At 63.7% G+C, this 656-nt stretch overlaps 1 protein-coding gene across 1 annotated transcript in view; it reads right to left on the bottom strand.

The window, feature by feature from the left end:
• The window catches only part of LOC104080783 (unconventional myosin-If-like), a gene marked incomplete at both ends in the record, with an annotated part of 4,976 nt that overhangs the window by 2,193 nt on the left and 2,127 nt on the right, over nt 1-656 (bottom strand). The window contains 2 exon segments of the mRNA XM_009583293.1: nt 56-137; nt 531-616. Of these exon segments, the coding sequence (XP_009581588.1) occupies nt 56-137; nt 531-616 (168 nt within the window).

Genomic DNA, 656 nt, shown 5'->3' with positions numbered 1-656 from the left:
ATCACCCTGCTGCTGCCCCAGAGGCAGCTACTGTCCTGCAGCCCCTGGGACGTACCTTGATTTTGGAGCCCGCGGTGGTCGGTCGTCCCTTTTTGTCAGAATCAAGCTTTTCTGGGAAAAGCATCCGGATGAAACCGCTGAAAGGCAGGTGACAGTCCCCAGGTGAGAGCCGCCAGGCTCCCCAAGCTCAGCGTGCGCTGAGCTGGAACTAGCTCCAGCTCTGCTTTCTGCTGCTGGGAAATCCTGCACCACCGCTGAGCCCGTCCTCCCTGACTGTCCCCAGGCCAAGCAGGATGGGTGCTGGTGGGTGAGCACCCCTCTACCCAGCCCTGCAGCCCCTGGTGCCGTTGTGCTCGACGGGGGGATGCCGCCGGTGCCCACGGGGCGATGCAGGATGCTGAGCACCCCAAGCTGTGGCTCCGGTCTCTGCCCGGACCAGCAAAGCTTTATGGTCTGGATATTAAGGATGCTGCCCTCCGCCCCAGCCCTTTTGGGGTGGCCCCCGGGACCGCAGCGCTGCCAGGACTCACTATTCGCTGCTCTGCATGAGCTCGATCAAGTCGGTGAAGAGCACGTCCCGGTTGCGCTCGCAGAAGCCGTTCACGTCGTAGGAGACCTGGGGACAGGAGGGGAGCTCAGCCCCGTGCCGCTGTGGC

This window comes from Fulmarus glacialis, unplaced genomic scaffold, assembly GCF_000690835.1.
Source record: "Fulmarus glacialis isolate BGI_N327 unplaced genomic scaffold, ASM69083v1 scaffold21008, whole genome shotgun sequence".
NCBI classification, from domain to species: domain Eukaryota; kingdom Metazoa; phylum Chordata; class Aves; order Procellariiformes; family Procellariidae; genus Fulmarus; species Fulmarus glacialis.
Note: the sequence above shows the minus strand (reverse complement) of the source record. Positions and strands in the feature narration are given on the sequence as shown.